We start from the raw sequence: 16939 nt of genomic DNA, 5'->3' as shown, positions 1-16939 counted from the left end.
TTGGCGTTTGTTCTGTTTAAAAGTACGCCGTGCTTTAGCATTTAAAATTTTAAATTTGTTTAAATTATGCACCATGGGATGGCGACGGAAAAAATGTTCTGCTTTTTTCCTTGCCTTCCTAGCTTGTCTGCAGTCATCGTTGAACCATGGTTTTCGAATATGGGGAACTGCAGAGGACTTTGGTATACACTCATCAGCTATGGAGTTCAATTCATCAGAAAAGCATTTAATAGCATCGGGAACGTCAATAAAACGTTCGGGTTTAAGTTTTTCAGCACACAGTGTTTCATATAAAGCCCAATTAGCCTTTTTAAAATTCCGCCTTGATGATGGAGGAACATTAGATGGAGTTACAGCTTTTAATATGGTAGAAAATGATCACTTCCACAGAGGTCATCGTGGACTGACCATTCGAAGTCATTAAGTAGTTCTGAATTTGTGAGTGACAAGTCGAGAGCAGAATAAGTTAGTATTAAGTGAAACAGGGCTTTGAATAACGTTTTGTCTGACTACAATGGATGATCCGCCAGCGGCCCTATCACCCGGAGGTGAAAAAGAATGATATGCATTATAATGACGAAGGTCAAATGTATCTGTTTGTTTTAAATATGTCTCCTGGAGACATATCGCTGAAGGTGTAAAATCTTGGACTAATAGCTGTAATTCATGTAAGTTAGTCCTCAATCCTATGCAGTTCCACTGTACAATATTATTGGAATAATCTATCTTTTTGGGGGATTTATTGGGGATCTACCCCGCACTCTTTTGGAGGGCGACAAGCTATGTGCCCTTGTTTGGATGTTTTCGGAAACATCCATATCTTCTAAGGATCCGAACTTATTAAAAAGTTGGATTTTGTTACTAGACCCCTTTGAGGCTCTTGCACTTTTACCCTTTTGTGAAGATTCACATCTAGATTTAAGCTTGTTTTTCTCAGTTTCTTTCACATTGGATTGAGACGTCCGTTTTGCATTTGTCTGAGAAAATTTCTCCTGTGTACAAGGTACATCCTGAACACCCATGGGCTCCGGAAGTACGTCAGCAGTTTGAGTGGATGATTCTGGTAGCAAAGTCTGAGGAGTGTCAGTATTAATCCATGTTAAGTTGGTTTGACAGCAAACAGAAGACTTGATTACATTCGCGGTTGGCGAAGGCGATGTTCTGTTAACAGAAGCATAAGTTTCTGTTAAGTCTGATCTTTGGACAAGTTTTTTTTTGCATCTGCAAAGCTAATGTTTTGAGTATATTTGATTTTGTTGATTTCCATGTTCCGTTTCCAAACTGGACAGTCTTTTGAGAAAGACGAGTGACTTCCGGCGCAGTTAACGCATTTCTTAAAGTTGTTGGTACAATCTTCTGTTGTATGTGTCTGCTCACCACAGTGAGCACACGTGACAGACAATGTACAACTATTCACTCCATGTCCAAATATTTGGCACTTAAAACACCTTAATGGGTTAGGAACATAGGTATCAACAGCGATGTTACAGTATCCAGCTTTCACAGATTTTGGAGCAGTTGGCGAGGAAAAAGAAAACAAATGTGTGTTTGTTGGAACAGTTTCTTTATTTTTCCGGGTTGTAAACATTTTGACATGCATGACACCTTGATCTTTCATCTCTGTCCCAATATCTAATTCCGTCATGTCCGCAAACAACTGATCACGATCTCGAATTATGCCTTTGCTAGTGTTGAGCGTCCTGTGAGCTGAGACTGATACGGGAATTCCTACCAACATTTCAGTTGTCATCAGGTTTGTAGCTTGCTGTCGTTTACTACATTCAATGAGAAGAGCTCCTGAACGCAAGCGTCTAACATTTTTGACATCACCCGCAATGCCTTGAATAGCCTTCAATACTGCAAACGGGTTCAACTTTAGTGGTGTCTTATCATGAGTCTCGATCACTATAAAGCGTGGCCAGTAGTCAGTTGATTGGGTCGGTCCGTGTTCATTATCATCTTCATCAGGGTCCAGTGGACGTTTTGCTTTTTTAATGGGGGTTTCGTAAGCCATAGTTGGTTTTAAATGGTTCATCATCCGAGCTCCCCACCCACCACGGAGTATCACAAGGACAATGCTAAAGCAAGCGGGCCTCCAGCTTGCAGCACCAAGGATACCCGGATGATATACTCCAGTAGAAAAATCAAAAGATTAATATTTCCACCAGATTGGCCAATGAGCCACCGCCTTCTGGGCATACGACTCTAGGCAAAAACATATATAAAATGATGAATTTCAAATTACAATCTCCAAAGAGCCAAGCATGAAAAATCAAATTACCAGTTTCATACATTTTGAGCATGAAATAGTTGTAGCTCAGGGCTTGGCGTGACCAGCCGATTGATAGGAGTGGGCCAGTTCTACCACCCGTCTAGGTGAAGTAAGGGCCAAAGTGGTGTGTTGAGCAATAGGAACACTGGTCCTGCTCCCATTGCCCTCAACCACCAGGATCCCCTCCTCCACCGACACAGGGCTGCAACCCACGGCAAACGGGTTGGTGGACCAAATATCCCCCCGGGTCCACTACGGGGATGTCGGCGAGCTCTTAGCGTTACCCAGCACCCACCACGAGGAGGTGGCTCGCCACGGGTGCCAGGGTTACGGATGAAGTGCATTGTAAAGAATATAAAGATTCGTAATAAACCGTTTCTCATATAGACGGAAGCGTATTAGGGCCACGGTGAAATATGTTTTTGGTGTGACTATCTCTTACGTAGGACATAATAAGTCCTAAGTAGGTTATAATATCTCCTACTTAGAACTTAGTATCTCTTACGTAGGACATACTATCTACCACGTTGTAGTTAGTATATCCTTTTAAAGGTTCGGATAATGAAGTGTGGTTGTTAAATTGTGAAATTTTTGGTTAGGCTGTTTCCTTGACTCGGGTGGAAAAGTGTTGAGTGCGGCGTAAACAAATACGTTATTAAAAAAGGAAAAAGCTTGTCATTATACTTGTTTGTATACGTATAATGATATAAGTACGCATAGATTGCCACAGATAGACACGTCTGTGCACGCAGTGTAAGACCAATGTGCAACGACCTCTGAAATATCCAGCACATAATAGAAAGATGTAACGAAGTGCAATTGTATTACATGTAACAGTTAACTAACTGCAACGCGTAACAGTAGGGCAAACTGAACGCGAGGAAGTAAAGTACAACAGTCGGTGAAACACATGAAAGTAATATGCAACAAGCATACCAAATATAACTGCAAACTTTATGTAGATTAATTGCAGGAGGATGTTTCATCAAATTGCTGAGTTTAATCATTTGTTGAACGCATGACAATAAACTTGTCAACGACACGAATTTGTTTTATTATACTTCAGTTCCTGTGTAAACAGTACCTTTAAACAGTATGGAATATTTTGCAAAATCTAGTTTAGAACAGTTGACTGAAGTATGCGGCTACACTTACACTAGTGAACCGAAACTTTTGATGGGTAGTTTAGTTGAACACAACAGTCTAACCGTAGACTCTTAGAGTAAATGAAACACATGATAGTAGACTCTTAGAGTAAATGAAACACATGATAGTAGACTCCAATGGCAAATATAACACATAACTGTAGACTCTAAACGTAAATGAAACACATGGCTGTAAACTCTAACAGTGACTGAAACAGTCAAAAGGAAATGGTTTCCGTTTCTGGGTGAACCAAGTTGACCATTTCGGATTAATGTATATTAACATATATCGAGCATCTCCAACAGGAGATAGTATCGCATACGCAGGAGATAATGAGACTAAAAAAAATTCACCGTGGCCCTAATACATATACATAAACAAATATCGTGATCACACTAACTTTGAAAAATCCACATATTGCTGGATTGTTTCAGATCTATCAAAACAGAAATGCATGAAATAGGTGTCTGGTCAGACATGACGAAAACGTCTTCCAGTTGTTAAGGCTACACTGCAGGTCAATACCGCGAGCGTCCCTACCATTGGTGTGTACATTGTTATCGTGATTTATTTCAATTGTCTTTGGAGGAATAACAAAATATGACTGGGAGTCATGTAGGATTAGGTTCGGTGTAGGCTCCGACGTTGTTCTACCAGATATTAATATCCTTTATCCACACAGTCTGTAGTGGTAACCAGCAGTGGGAGTCAGAAATACATTGAGAATACTAAACGATGTCCTGTGCAATACTACGTTTATGAAACGAATGAATGGTTTGTGTTTAATGACCGACAGCGAGGTAGATACAAACGCCAGGCCCGACTAAAAAAATTCTCCCAGACATCACGATGGAACTGAGATGCCAGATCTGTGCCACGTAGGAGGATGTTCGTATGTCGAATTTGAATTCCCTTGATGTCAAACAATATTCTTGCGTCTTAAGCCTGGTGTGTCCATATTTCAGATTTTTACTGGTACCATCAAACACACACTCCGACAAAGATTTCAGAGTGCTTCATCTGGCACCTGCTGGAAAGAAATTTGGCCGCTGAAAATTGAAGATCACTGAACGGCCCATTAAAGCTCCCAGAAGGCATGACGGGAGAAACGTACAACAAACTTGAAGTTCACCAGATCTAATCCGCCCGCTGCTTGTCCTTGAGGCAGGAGTATTGAAGGAAATTGACGGCCATTTTGTTTTTATGACGTCACACATGTGTAACCTTTGTGTGACCTAATCCATTTGGACTGGTGAACTCTTTGTTCTATCTTGTATAAATATAATAAAGCATCTTACATTTGACCACTTTTTAAATGGCATTGTGTAACCATAGCTTTCGGCCGTGGGAGCCGTGTCCCTTGTCAGAGGGGTACACAAAGTACGCAGTCTACACTACCAGTTGTTAGACTTTCATTTTTGATGAAGTCACGGTTGCTGAGCGGGTTACGCGACTGCATGCTGGCAATTAGGTGCCTGATTCTGAGACTCAATTAGAACATGTTCTAGAATTTGTACTATGGAAGTGTAATCCCAAACATAATATCTGTTACATCGACGGAAAGGCAAATCATGACCGTGAACAAATCAATTAGACCATTCACTATTTATGTTTGTCTCCCTTCTTTTGACCAGGTTTTCAATATCAAGATACTCTGGCATCATAATCAACGCGTATTTATCAGATGTTACAAAACAGTTCAGTTCTTTGAGATGCTTTCACAGGAACGTTATCGCTATTTTGTCTTTATGTATTATACATACACAATTCTACAGTCTCTCTTAACCCAGAAGTAGATTCAATAAGCAATTTACCAGCACATTTTAATGCCATATATATTTTTGTTCATATTCCGTCCCTTTGTCTTAAGACACAACTGTAGCTCAAAGTATAAGTAGCTCAAAGTATAAGTAGCTCAAAGTGTATTCTTGTATAATCACTGTATCCCACTGTATCCAGGCAGCCGTGTCTATCAGAAATGCATCTATTGCACATTAGAGTTTACTGTGTGTGCTTTTGAAACACATCTTTTCTGTTTTCTCCACTTGAGAATATCAGTGACGCCGAATACTGATTGCAAAACTTGATTAAAATCGATGGATGTCTTTTCTTGGTGGTGCAGATTTCTCGTCACTTCTTGTGTAGTTTCCTTCATGGCATATCTTTGAAATAGTATTGTTACTATTGGCCAGACTTGTTAATAGATACACGTGAACAGAACAGCACATTTACATGTTTGTGGATTGGTTGTAATACAAACGGTGACGTAATATCGATCAAGTAAACTCAGGTTCGGTCTGAAGTGTGATGACTTAAAACGCAGTTTGTGTCACAAGTGGACATTTTATGTGGGGTCAGTCGCCAGCAGCATGGACGTGGGCCTTCTTCTCGCAGCATTATCGTCGATATTCACGGCAACAGCTTCCATAAGTGAGACGAAGTTTGTTAAACGTTTCTCTCAAACTGACCCCCCAGTGTTACAGGACAAATCATTTGCGTTCAGCTGCGTTGCTAGGTGCGCCTCCTCTAACACCTGTCGAGCCACCAATGTTCTTTTTGCAGAAAAGAAATGCTACTATTATACATTGGAAGAAGTAGAAAGTATGACTGACTTCAAGGACGTCCTGTATCTGAAGGTCTCGAGTAACGTTGAGCAGACGACTGAGGTAACGTATAACTAGTCATATGTAACATTTCCCTGCCAGAGATGTTTTTTTATCTTTTCTGTCACGTTGGATTCATCCCTCCGTGCTCCCGGAACAACAAATGAACGGCCTTTCAGTCCACTTCCGCTTATGGGGTAACTATACAGTAATTGACAGGGTTCGTCACCCGAAAACCAGAAGTACCCGAAACCTTTTTTCGAGATAAATGGCCTTACAAAAAAAAACGTTACGTGTCAGCGTGTGGCTTGAGTACGGCGTTCAATAACAAGCAATTACCATGTTATCTTACTGACTAGACATAATCAGAAAGCACAAATGTTTACCATCTCATTGTAATGACAGACACATTTAGCTCAACGAGAAAATGTCTTAACCTGGAGGCTTTTTGAACAAAAGATGAGAGAATTGCGTTTCTTGGTCGTTGCGCATTCCTATTCTCTGCAGAGTTTTTCATAGACTGGAAGAATCATTACGACGTCCCCATACTGTATCGAAGATGGACTTATTGATCGTGGGTAAAAGTTACGTCATGTCTGAAATGTATACTTCAGAAGGTATCTCGAGCCACCTAGACACCGCAAATGTAAACAGATCTCTTTCCTCAAAGTGAAACATATAGTGTTTGACCAAACATCGGTTTGGCGCGAGGTAAATCCTTTGAGGAAAATACTTTGCTTGTAAAGGACATCATTTGAGGAAAATTCAAGCAGCCAAGACAACATTGCCAAACATACATTATGCAAAGAAATAAAAGCAGACATAATGTAAATGTTTACGTTTGTGACGCTAACACATGGACTAAGTGTCTCAATCTCACAATCTGAGTGAAATGCTATATCTGTCCATAACAAGTATGATTGTTGAGGTGTTACTGATTTCCTGGTCCAGGACACAGTCCTGTGTTTGTCAGTAATCAAACCTGATTAAGGTAACAGATACATGATACAGTTAAGATGCATTTTGATGCTACTTCATATCATACATACCCTATTGTTATTGACAGTATTGATTCAGCAGTATTAAAGACATCAATGCAATTATTTTAAAAAGGCTATGTGTACCATGGTACAAAGCAAAATGAGACACCCAGAACCACAACCTTTAATCACTGTTTTAAAAGGTTTTTAGGATATTTCTAATCTGTTATGTTTGACAATAATAGCAAATACAACTGGTAATAAAATATTCCGATAATCAGTTATCATCACTGAACCATTTCCATTCTTTCGGTACCATTTCTATCCCACAGGTTTGTATTACGTCCACAGTCCGCTTCTGTCCATTCGGTAACTGTGTCCGACTAGTAGCACAATTTATGTTTGTGCTACGTCCACAGTCCGCTTCTGTTGAGGACTAGTCTCTCACAGATTTGTGCTTCGTAGACAGGCCCCCAGGTGTGTGTAACATCCTAGTCATTATTTCTGGTATCCTTCGGGCGACTCTTTCAATTTAAATGGATTTATTTGTTGCGATCAAAATGTGTATGTTTGGTGGAGTTGTGTATACAGACATTATGTTTTATTATTTAGCTGTTATACTTTAAGATATTTAAAATAATGCCATTTGAGTATTTCGGGAAACACAATAATTAATACGTATTTAATTTATTAATTTCAGTATAAATAATCAAATCACTCATTTCAGGCTGCATAAGATATTTAAGCAGTTGCAAGTAGGTAACAGGTCAAAATGGCCACATGACAAAAGGCCCGCAAAATGGAAAAGTCAAAAGGGCCGCAAGAAAGTCAAAAGGGCCGCATGAAAAAGTCAAAAGGGCCCCAGACTCCTCGTCAAAAGGGCCTCATATAAATAAAATTATAATAACATAATAATAACATTAGAAAGAAAATAATGACAAACAGTATATTATGTTTATTATATTTTACAGTATTGTTTTCTTTGTTATTAAACCTTACAACTGACACTGAGTGGACTCTGTGTCAATGTGTGACAGTATAAGATCATGGACAGACTTCCCGCTACTATGGCAGTAAAGTGTGTGAAGTGTTTGAGTCCAGTGAGGAAGAACCAGCATGCCGTCAGGTTTGATTCATGCACAAGATGGACCCAGAGGACATGGGACGCTGGAGTGTTAAGAGACTAGTATTTACAGCTTGTAGACAGTGGGGATCGTTTTCCTTTTAGCTGTCATATGTGCCAATCCACTGAAAATGCTGCTGCATCTGTCAGTATAGAAGTTGGTCATTTCTCGCTGACACTGGAGATATCTACAGAATCAGATCAAGTCCCTTGCGCTGATATCACAGACGTAGCCGAGAGGTCTATGCAACTTTCAGATGAAGAAGATGTGTTATGTCCTGGAGAACCAGAGACAGTTGGACAGTACTGGATAGGGGCACACAGAAGGGGAAGCCTTTCCTTATTTCGGGAGTATATACCTAAGTTGAAAAGGTTGGTGTACTCGTAGTAATGAATTAATTCATATGAATATAAAATTTATTTGGATGATATGATAAAATAGTATAAATAACTTCAATTTTACAATTTTAAATTAATTGTTAATTTAACATTGTTTGGTTTTGATTTAATGCCTTTCCCTTTGGTTTTCAGCAAATACGAGGTCAGAAGGTTTACTGACGTTGTAGTCGGCGAAACCAGTGTGCTGCAACAGTGCTTCAACCTTTGTGAAAGGTTCCCATACACACAATCATCAAAGTCAAAGCCACAGAGACGATAATAAAAGCAGCGAGCCATGCCATCATGTCTTTTAAGATATGCTGTTTGTGCCAAGGAAGGGCATCCACTGACAAGGTGTTGGACAGTCTCAGTAAATTCATTGCAAAGAGGACATTCTGTAAGAATCACATTCTGACGATTTCGAGTGGGAAGTGACTGGTCCTGAGCTGCAAAAAGGAAGCCCTCAGTTTCACATTTGAGACCAGCCGACTTCATCCAGGCAAAGGAGTCAGTTGGATTGCTGTTCTGTTCCACACACTGCATGTAAACACGATGCAAGACATCTTCTCCACAAAGGACCGACTCTGGCAGACTTGTTGAAGGACTTCACCTGGTTTACTCCCATCACTGTACCGTCCAGCAGTACATCGCCATCAACAAAATCAACTTCAAATTTCAAATTGTGTCCAACAACCTTGGCACGCTTAAAATAGCTGTGGAATTCCTTGCTTTCATCGTGAGTCCTGACGTGCATCACCAGAGGATCATCCGATAAATAAATATGTGCAAAAGTGCACAAAAGAATTCTATCATGACGAGCTTCCACATTAAACTAACCCCGACCTCCCGAATTGATTGGCATGTATAAACGATTAAGAGTGGAACGAGGGTGGTGTGCTCTGTTATCAGACATGATCCTCCTGGTCAGGCGGTCAAGACTCTGGATGTCTTGTTTTGTCCAATCAACTACTCCAAAGGAATCGGAAAGGACTGGCACAGCAAAGGTATTGGTGGCTTTGATCTTGTTTCGAGCATTTAACTCTGAGCTCCAGATTTTCTTTAAACGAGATTTATACTCGGCCCGAAGTTTATCTTGAATCTGGGCATTCTGGAGCTTGTCTCGAACTTGCATTCCAAGATAGGTGTAGGCCTGATCTTCCAAAAGATGCTCAATAACTCCTCCCCCTTGCAACTTGACCGACCCATCATTAGTTACCTTGCCACGTTTCAGATGAAGAGTATTACATTTGTCGAGTCCAAAAGTCATGCCAATATCATTAGTGAAGGACTCGACAAGGAGAACCTGTTCTTTCAAATTGGTATCTCCTTTGGCAAGGAGCTCGATGTCATCCATGTACAGGAGATGAGTAAGAGGTGTTGGGGATCTGTGCTGAGGAGATGGTAACCTTCCTCCCTATTGAGCAGGAAACTCAAAGGATTTAGAGACAGACAAAAAAGCAAAGGACTGAAGGAGTCCCCCTGGAAAATTCCCCTTCTGATTGGAATAGATTCCGAAGTTTGCAGCTCTTCTTGCGACTTCATCTCAAGTTGAGTCGACCAGCAACTCATTAAAGACTTGAGTAACTCAAGTAGTCGCTCAGGGAGGTCAATACACTGAAGAGACTTCAGAATCCATTCGTGACGGACAGTCGTATGCCTTTTTGTAGTCTATCCAACACATGGAGAGGTTGCGGTGGTATGTCTTAGCCTCTTCCAAAATCATTTTCTGTACAAGAAGTTGATCCTTGCACCCCCAACATCCCTTTCTCGCCCCCTTCTGCTCTCTGTAAATTATCTCATTGGACGAGCAGTAAGATGACACGAGGTTTGTCAAACACCCTGTGAATAATTACAATTGAGTATTCAAACACGTGCTAGGGCGGAAGGTTTTGGGATCAGTCAAGTCTCCCTTTTTGGGGAGAAGTATTGTGCGACCTTTGCAGAACCATGGAGGAACATCATCTGTGTCCACAAGAGAATTGAAACAGTGAAGTAATGGTGCTTGGACCAAGGGAAACAGTTTCCAATACCGGTTTCGAATGCCATCATTAGATTTGGACTTTTTAATGACACTTTTCAGGCAATCTGGTGATATGTAACAGACAAACGACCTAGTTACTTTCTCGTGCATTGCATGGTCATAATCACTGACCCATGGTGCCTCCAGGTTACAGTTGCCGGGTACAGACCACAACTGTTTCCAGAACCTTTCACTGGCATCCATGGGAGGCCGTTTGTCATGCTCACCATCACCACTTGTTTTAAGTTGCCTATAGAATTGCTTTTCACTATTTCTAAAAAGTTTATTTTGTTTGATGAATTTGGTTTTCTTTTCCCATTTTTCTTTCTTTCAGTCCAAACTTTTATTTTTGCCTTGGGGGAATCGACAATTTGGAGCAGTACCTTTTCTTTTGTTGTCTTGTACTGTAATTTTAATTTTCTCCATATTGCCTTTTGTCGTTTAAACATGGGATTCCCTGATGATCGTAATTTCAGGCACAGCTCTATACAGGAAATATGATTTCTTGTTTCTGTTAGTTTTACTTGAAACCGGTTTTTTCTTGGTTTTTTGTTTTTAGTATTAGAAGACTTTTCTTTGGAAACTGTGTGAAGTTCCTCCAAGGTTCGAGGGGCAGCATAGACACAACAATTTACTTCATGTAATGATTTACTTCATACTACTTACTTCATATTATTATGTTTTACAAAGTAAGATTGAAATGCAGCAGAGAGGGTTCAGGTGATCGTGGCACAGTCAGGCCGGTAAGGCTCATCATCAGCTCAGGGCCCTCACCCCCTCTACACGAAGCCCATACAGCGAAGGGGACTTCTCCCAGGAAACACTGCCTAGTCGAACCCACCAAGAACTTTCCGGAGAATATGAAGGCTCCCCAACACTGCAGCCTTCTGCATTACACAGATTGTCAGAAGGGCTGTGCACCCGGTGGAGAACCCAGGCACTCTCCTGATCTGCACCAAGAGATCAGGAGGTACCAAACCAAGGGCACCGAGAACAATGGGGAGCCTGACGACAGTGTACTTGGGATGCAAGCGAGACATTTCAAAGGCGAGGTCTGCATATTTATCATGCTTTTCCTGAATCTTGGCATGCTTTTCCTATATTATTGTTATTTTGACTGGGAGTCTGGGGCCCTTTTGACTTTTTGAAGCGACTCTCTTGACTAGGGGTTTGCGGCCCTTTTGACTTTTCCATTTTATGCCCCTTTTTTCATGTGGTCCTTTTGACTGGGACGCTTGCAAGTATACCAGCATCTTTAAAGCTCATTTTTTTTGTTAAGTAATTTCATTGGGTAAGTCCAAAATCGGGCAAATCAGGCAGCTATCAAAGTATAAGCCCAGGTATTTTAGTGATGGCCTAATTTTGAATTAGGTGTCAAACCCTTTGTTTTCCACATATGCATTCTTGCAACTTGTCCACATATGCATTCTTGCAACTTGCACTAACAAGTTGCCTTTGGGACACACGGAGACAATCCTTGGACCAGAAATTAAAATGGTTCATACAAGATTATCTTGAGTACCGACAACAGGGTGTCAGTTTGTCATCAGTTTGTCGTCACCAGCAAATAAACAGTTCTCACACCCTAGTCTGTGACAAATTCCACAAAAACTAAACAGTTGAACAGTTGTGGGCCTTGCCTATCGAGTGTGAGTGATTTAGTTCAGCATAACGCAAAAAGATACAGTACTGGATTCAAAGTGCGGCGAGAGGGACACCGTTCGTGACTGTCAAACGTGAGTTTGACACAGTAGTGTTATCAGATCATAATAGGGCCTGAAGATAAATTGCAACCCACACTCATGGAGGACATTCGACTTTTAGCGTTCCTACTGAGTTTAGGCTGCCCATGTATTTATGTATAATGGCCATGCATGTGTATTGCAGATGATTCCTCCAGTTCCTCAGTGTCAGAATGGAGGCAAGTGGTCAGATGCTACTGAAACGTCCTGTGATTGTACCAGCAGCTTCACTGGAACATATTGTGAACGCTACTGGGATGGTATGTACTCAAATAATCCAGTTTGTTCTTAGCCAATGTATCACAGAAACGTTACACATTGCGCATGCCCATAGTATAAGTAACGCTGGGGTAGTCCAGTTGCTCAAGTCGAATGCCCGGTTTCTCTTCCCCACGTGGGTACATTGTGAGAAGCCCACGTCTCACGTCTCATATCATGAAATTTCCAAAAAGCGGCGTACGAGGGGGATGTCAGTAAGTTTTGAGCCTTGCATAGAAAAACACAGAATATATAATATATTGGTATGAACCACATTTATTTTTCAACATAGTCCCCTTGTGAGTCAAGACACTTGTTCCTCTTTTCTGCCATCTCCATCTCTGTAGAAGGCGCCATTTTGGTCCTCAAACCAAGCCTCATTAGCAGCAATAAGCTCATTATCATCCTGAAATCTACGACCACGCAAGTGTTTCCTGAGATTTGGGAACAGATGGTAATCACTTGGTGCAAGGTCTGGAGAGTAGGGGGGATGCGGCAAGATTTCGTACCCACATTCCAGGACAGCAGCGGCTGCAACGCGAGGTGTGTGTACTAGAGCATTGTCTTGATGTAGAAGAATACCACGTGTGATCTTGCCCCGGCGCTTCTGTGGTCTCCTCTAACTCGTGGAGTGTGATTCGACGATTTTCCAGCACAAGTCTATGCATTCTGTCAATGTTTTCCTGACTAGTGCTTGTTGTTGGGCGACCTGGACGGGTGTCATCTTCAAGACTCTCTCTACCAAGCTTAAATTCATTGACCAATCGTTTGATGGTAGCAGATGAAAGGGAAGACTTCCCATAAACTACTGAAAGCCTTTCTTCAATGTTCTTCGCCGAGTTTCCTTCAAGAACTAAAAAGTTAATGACTGCGCTATACTCAATTTTATTCATTTTCACTGCCGTGAGGGGGGTCTCGCTCTGTCAATGTGAGCTGTTCAATAACTTCTGAGACTAGGATACCAAAACGTATATATCACATCAGCTACACCGCAAGGTTCAATGTCGTACCATAGGCTGTGACACCTGGGTATGAAAAATGCTCAAGGCTCAAAACTTATTGACATCCCCTTGTAAATGTTCACTCACTGACTCATGTAAGTGGCCCAGAAAGATACATTGACATCCAAACTGATTTCAAAAGAGTTTCCTCACTCTTAGCTGTTAATGTGTACTTGTTGGCAAGTGTGGAATTGAAACAATTAAAATACGAATGCATGATGAAACATTTTTTTCTTATGAGTGACTGATCATGCTTTTTTTCATAGAATTCCAGTTATGCATGAAAGCTCCATACGAGAAGGGCGTTTAACATGATCCAGTTTCCAGATTCCAGTACGTTTGTCATGTGTATGGTCATAGCAAACCTGAACTATATCGCACCAAGGACTGAACAAAGCAAATCAATTCATTTCACATGAGGCAGTTTCCTTGAGAATAATCAGCCATAACCCTTTCTCTGTAAAATACCCAGTTTGGAATTTCTTTGAATTCCATCCAAGATTCGAAATAAACCTCCCATAAGAGTCAGACTCTCAACTGCCAGCACCTAAAATCAGTCGTCTAACCCACTTAGCCACCAGCACTCATCTGAGTGTCAGTCGAACAACTGGTAGTCTAGATCACGTGCTTTGTGTATCTCACTGGCACTTTTTATACCTCACGTTTTCACTTCTACTATCCACTTGTCCACATCTGTCATCTCTAGTTGCAGGAATCTATACTATCTATGTACATACCAAGCAGATTGTATTCTAAGTTGGAGAACTTGTTCCTAATCCTTTTCTTTGTGAATAAAATATGTTCCAACCTCACTGGCAAGTGTAAATTGGCATGGCTCCCATGACAGGAAATAAATACACAGTGCCATTTTATTTGGGATATCACTCTCTCCACAAGGATATGTCACATCTGACCTCTTTCCGAATGGAATTGTGTATTTACAGCTCATATGTTTCAAATGGGGTTGCACTATGTACATTATAATATTAATATAGCTGGGACAGAAAGAAAAAGATGCTTTGGAATTAACGAAATAATAGATTTTGATTTAAACACACGATTAAATATGTGTGATTATCCCTTTGGTACATCTTGCACATACTGCTATACTTCTTGAATTGCAGATTGCTCAGAGGGATTCAGGATGAATATACTCACCGATGGAGTTTACACGATTCAACCAAGGCCTTACGGAACACCTTTTCAAGTGTACTGTAAGATGGGGTTCGGTGGACGCACATTCGTCCAGAAGCAGTCGTCCGGCATCGACTTCAACAGGAACTGGCAAGATTACACAGAAGGGTTCGGAACTCCTGGGGGAGATCATTGGTTGGGTTTGGAGAAGATGAAAGCCATCAGTGATAAGACTCCGAGCAAATTCGTTGTTCGGTTGGCTTATGAAAAGGTACCAACTTGGAGACAGATCATTTGTCACAATGTTCGTCTATCGGATGCTGTGAGTGGTTTCAGGATCAATTTCACTGACACCACAACAGCTGAGAAAGAAAAGAATCAACTCATCGACGTCGTGACTGATCTGAGAGGTGCCAGGTTCAGCACCTACGATCGGGACAATGATGAAAACGCAGCTGGCAGCTGTGCTCAGACTCACAAATCTGGTTGGTGGTTCAGAGATTGTACTCGGTGTAACCCTAACGGTATCCTTAAACCAATTCCCAAGGAGGCCACTGATCCGGATGTCATTTTCTGGGAAGGTGATACAAGGGGTGTGAAAGAGACGACAATGTACTTAGGGGGATATGTATGAGTGAGTCTGGGTTTACACCGGTTCCAATAATATTCCAGCGATGTCACCGGAATTTCTGAAATGCTCAAGGCTCAAATGAAATCAAACACGTCATTAGCTTTGTCTAAATGTTGATTCATTAGGAATGTGGAACTGACTGAATTCTAACATTTTTATTAATTGTTAAACAATGTTGGTATGGTATTGCAACGCCTTTGTAAAAGCCAGTATACGTTACGTGCATTCTGTGTAATAATATTCGTTGCTAGAAAGCGATTACTGTCTAAGGTACGCAGAGGTTTATGATGACATGTTGTCGGTATCTTCTACAACAGTCGTAGGCTAATCGAGCATGATGTAGAACATTCTAGATGACAATAAGACTACATGAGGGTGTCAACACATGCATGGCTCATCTCGGATTGCATCAATACATTAGCCTGGACATCCAGCCTAGGGTTGGTTTGGAAGCTTCTCCGCTGTTTTTCTGAGCAAATATCATTACAGCTGAATTCATTAAATTTCTAGAACCACTGTTATTTCATTACGTTCTAATATTGCCAGCTTAGTGCCATTGTCACCATGAAGTTATTAACGGTATAACATTTCTTCGTTATTCGTTGAGTTCATATTAGCACATATCTGTTAACCTAAACTTGGAACATGAAGTACCTCATATTAAAAGCATTCCTAAAGTATATAATTCATGTTATTATGTATCTTATATTAGTGACGTAAGCATTAGCACACTTTCTGCGACTGACTACAAACAGACACAAGACGTTACAGAAGATGTTTATATTGCCATTCGCTACGGCATCCCCAGAAGTAAACTTGATAAAAAATTGAAAATTTATTAAGCTGGATTGGCTCTATTCAATAAATGTTTTGTCTGCTTTACCTTCAGTGGATTTAGAAATATAGCATAAATAAACTTTGGCAGTAACTTTCTACAGCGTTGTATGTTTGATACTTATACTGATGTTATATGTGGAATTAAACTTTATCTGTACTTAAGTACAGATTCTGATACACTTACTGGTTTCTTGCAACGAGTAAACAGCACACAACAGCGATCTAACCCACGCGGTTGTTTTATTGAACAGCTTCAATAGTTATGTGGAAGTACTGCTTTTTCATTAACGTCACCAGCACCGTTATCAAGCACGTGAATTTCAATACTGCAGGAAAGGATTATAATATTCACAGAGACCTTTCCTCTTTGTTCATCACACCAACTGTTCACAAAGTTGTTCTGTGAATGTATATTCTTTATCACGACATTTCAGAGATAAATGATGTTTTGTCCTTGTGAGATGTGTGTGTGTGTGTGTGTGTGTGTGTGTGTGTGTGTGTGTGTGTGTGTGTGTGTGTGTAAAGAATAAAAATAGTTGTTAACCATAAACGTATCATGTAATCGTGATGGTTCAACTTCTAAATGCCTTTCAAGAACTTGACAACTATCTAGCTGGTCACACTTTTTTGTGTACCGCTCTGACAAGTGTAAATTGGTACAATCGAAATAATTGAGAAAACAATGCGATTTATAATGTGCTCAGTCGAAAAAAATATTAAATATCTGGGATTAAGGTTTCTCAGTAAAGTACAAATTCTAGTACATTTAGAGGATTCGACATTACACTCTCAGAGTCAGCCACCTAATCTAAGT

General features: G+C 40.6%; 1 protein-coding gene across 1 annotated transcript; it reads left to right on the top strand.

The window, feature by feature from the left end:
* Window positions 1-6021: 6021 nt before the first annotated feature.
* On the top strand, window positions 6022-15291 carry LOC137292082 (angiopoietin-4-like). Its single transcript, XM_067823626.1, has 3 exons — window positions 6022-6084; window positions 12410-12524; window positions 14648-15291. The coding sequence occupies exons 1-3, from the start codon at window positions 6022-6024 to the stop codon at window positions 15289-15291; spliced, it is 822 nt and encodes a 273-aa protein (XP_067679727.1).
* Window positions 15292-16939: the final 1648 nt, after the last annotated feature.

The sequence above is a fragment of the Haliotis asinina genome, chromosome 7, assembly GCF_037392515.1.
Source record: "Haliotis asinina isolate JCU_RB_2024 chromosome 7, JCU_Hal_asi_v2, whole genome shotgun sequence".
NCBI lineage: Eukaryota > Metazoa > Mollusca > Gastropoda > Lepetellida > Haliotidae > Haliotis > Haliotis asinina.
The sequence above is the reverse complement of the archived record's forward strand: the minus strand, read 5'-3'. Positions and strand labels throughout refer to the sequence as shown.